This window comes from Mauremys reevesii, unplaced genomic scaffold (genome assembly GCF_016161935.1).
Source record: "Mauremys reevesii isolate NIE-2019 unplaced genomic scaffold, ASM1616193v1 Contig91, whole genome shotgun sequence".
NCBI classification, from domain to species: Eukaryota; Metazoa; Chordata; order Testudines; family Geoemydidae; genus Mauremys; species Mauremys reevesii.
This window is the reverse complement of record NW_024100908.1, coordinates 273,709-276,621: the sequence shown is the minus strand read 5'-3', so window position 1 is coordinate 276,621 and position 2,913 is coordinate 273,709. Positions and strand designations below refer to the sequence as shown.

The following is a 2,913-nucleotide window of genomic DNA, read 5'->3' as shown; positions in this document are numbered from 1 at the left end:
CTCATCCTCCTGGCCTGGTGGTCAGTAGCAGATGCCCACTATGACATCACCCTTGTTGCTCTCACCTCTAAACTTAATGCAAAGACACTCAGAAAGCATTTCTTCAGTTTCATACCGGAGCTGTGAGCAATCACTCGGCTCTCTTTCATACAGGTTAGCTCCTCCACATTCCCTCCGCCTCCGTTCTTCCTAAGCAGTTTATGCACATCCATGGTAGTGCTTCAGTCTAATTCTTCCTGCTTCTTTCCCAGGATTCTTGTGTTTGTGTACAGGCACCTAAAATAACTACCCAATTACCCTACTTTCTCAGTATGACTCAGGAGGCCTCCCAGATGTTCACTCCTTGTGTTTCCTCCTGGTATCTCACTTCCCCACTTACCCCCACACTTAGTTGTCTATTCGCTGGCAAACCTAGTTGAAATCCTAGTTTAAAGATGAATGTTTCCTTCTCAGTATGCCCTGAGGCAAACCCTCCCTTCCCTCAGGGATGGACTTTTCAGCAGTTGTTCAGGGGGAGATTTTGCTTCCCTCAGCTCATCTCTCCTGGAGCTGTCAGTAGCAGGTCTTTTCTCCTCCCTGATCTGCCACAAAATGAGCTACTTCCCTGCCTTTTTGTCTTTCTCAAACACGTCTCTTCAGTTTTGATTTGTCTGCCCCATTTTCTGATAATTTACTTGCTGGACATTTGGCTTCTTTGAACTCAATTTTAAATTAGCTACAAGTTCACTGCCTTTGCGAAGTAATCCTGCTTCTTTGTATAGATCTCAGTCTTTGGATTGTAGCAGTTTTGAAACAGCATTTACCATTTCCACAATATTTCTTTGGAGCACAATGATAAAAACAAAACTAAAACTTTCTATTAATTTCTTTAATGTTGAAGGTTCGTAAATTCATCGGCATTTTTGCTCAGGAGAATTATTTCTGTGGGTGCCTTTATTGTGTCTAAATACTGAAACTGAGAGGAAGCCTGCTTAACCAAGCTTTAATTTGTTATGAAATATGTTCAAGAGGCCAAATAAAAAAAGTCATGTTTATTGCTCTAACCCCATAATAAAATAGTAAAGGAAAAGGGTTCAATATGATACTAGTCTCTGGGAAGCCGTCCCATTCAGTAATGTTATATTCACCTTACGCAGAACGTGTGCTCCTCAGAGTTACACATTTCAGCTTTTATCATTTTTATGAAGATGCCGCAAGTTACACATATATTTGTACGTCAGTAAAATCCAACCCATCAGTTTATCCCATTTCACAAGTGTCGGTGGGGAACTATTGTAGTGAACTTTCTAGGCTTCTGCACTACCCCAGGGGAATTGGCTAGTTAAAGAGTCTCAGGCCCCACTCTACTCCATATATCCATAGAACTGCCTGCAGTGCTTGGTGATGCAGTGATAGGATGTTAGGCGTGAGGAACTTCTTAGACTGGGAACTTCCACAATGCTGAGCTCAGCCAAACTGGGACAGAGCACCCTTCATTAAGGAGGAGATATCGTTTCTCCCTCTTGTCATACAGGTTTAAAATCACTGTCCTCCAGTGATCACCTTCTGCTGGTGTATTTGCCCACTTTGTCACGAAGCTCTTTGGTTTTGACCCCATAAATGATAGGGTTGAGCATGGGAGGGACAAGGAAGTTGAGGTCGGCCAAGATGATGTGAACATGGGGAGCGATGCCCTGACCAAACCGGTATGTCAGAGCCGTGAATAGGAAGGGAGTATAAGATATCAGTATTACACAGATGTGGGCTGTGCAGGTGTTGAGGGCTTTCTGATGGGCTGTCTTGGAGGAGATTCTGAGGACAGCCCTAATGATCAGACCATAGGACAGAGCAATGAGCATCAGGTCTGAACCGATTATTATAAATGATACCACCAAGCCATAAATCCCGTCGAATGTGGTGTCCCCACATGACAGCTTCAACACAGCCATATGATCACAGAACGTATGGAGGATAATGCGGTTGGCACAGAATGGCAGCCTGGTCAGGAGCAAGGGCAGGGGCAGAACGAAGAGGATGGCTCTTATCAAACCCACTAGCCCTAGCTTAGCAATTCGTACATTGGTGAGGACAGTGGCATATCTAAGAGGGTTACATATGGCAATGTAGCGATCGAAGGCCATTGTCACGAGGATGGCAGAGTGCATAGCAGTAACTGTGTGAAGTAAGAACATCTGGGTGAGGCAGGCACACACAGTAATGCCTTTCAGATTGAGCCAAAAAATACATAGTGCCTTAGGCACGATGGAGGTAGATGTTCCAATGTCTGTGAGCGCCAGCATGCAGATCAGCAGGTACATCGGCTGGTGCAGGGTCTGCTCTTTGCCTACAACAAACAGAACCATGAAATTTCCCAACAGGCTGATCATATAGAACATAGAGAAAGGAATGGAAATCCAGATGTGGGCAGCTTCCAGGCCAGGGATTCCCATTAGCATGAAGGTTGAAGTGTCAGAGGGGGTGAGGTTGAGAGCTGCCATGATGTGGTCTACGCATCAGTTGGGCTAAGAAATTCTCAAGGTGCCTGTGAAGGGAGAGACGCACATAGAGCGGGTTTACACACTTTATAACAGACAGTATGGTAAATACTTTTTAGTTATTATCCATCTAGAAAAGAGGGAGAGTAGTGAGGTGGCAACAATCACAGATGGCACCAGATTATTTTGGTCATAGTCAAGTCCAGAGAAGTCCTCAGGGGGAGATAACCAGGCCAGGTGAGTAGGCAGCATGATGGTAGAGAAACTTCGATGTCAATAACAGAAACATGTTTGCCCATTGGAGGAAAATGTTTGAAGTCCTCAAACACCTGGGAAGGTTCTAATTTAATTGTGTGAACTCGGGACAGTGACCTGGGCATCATGGTACACACCTCTGGGAAACCCTGCTTACAGTTCAAGCATGGACAGAGACTAAGCA

General features: G+C 44.8%; 1 protein-coding gene across 1 annotated transcript; it reads right to left on the bottom strand.

The window, feature by feature from the left end:
• Positions 1 to 1,538: 1,538 nt before the first annotated feature.
• LOC120395050 (putative olfactory receptor 52P1) lies at positions 1,539 to 2,477 on the bottom strand. The gene has a single exon (XM_039519244.1). It carries the CDS (start codon positions 2,475 to 2,477, stop codon positions 1,539 to 1,541), a length of 939 nt encoding a protein of 312 aa, XP_039375178.1.
• Between the last annotated feature and the right edge of the window lie 436 nt (positions 2,478 to 2,913).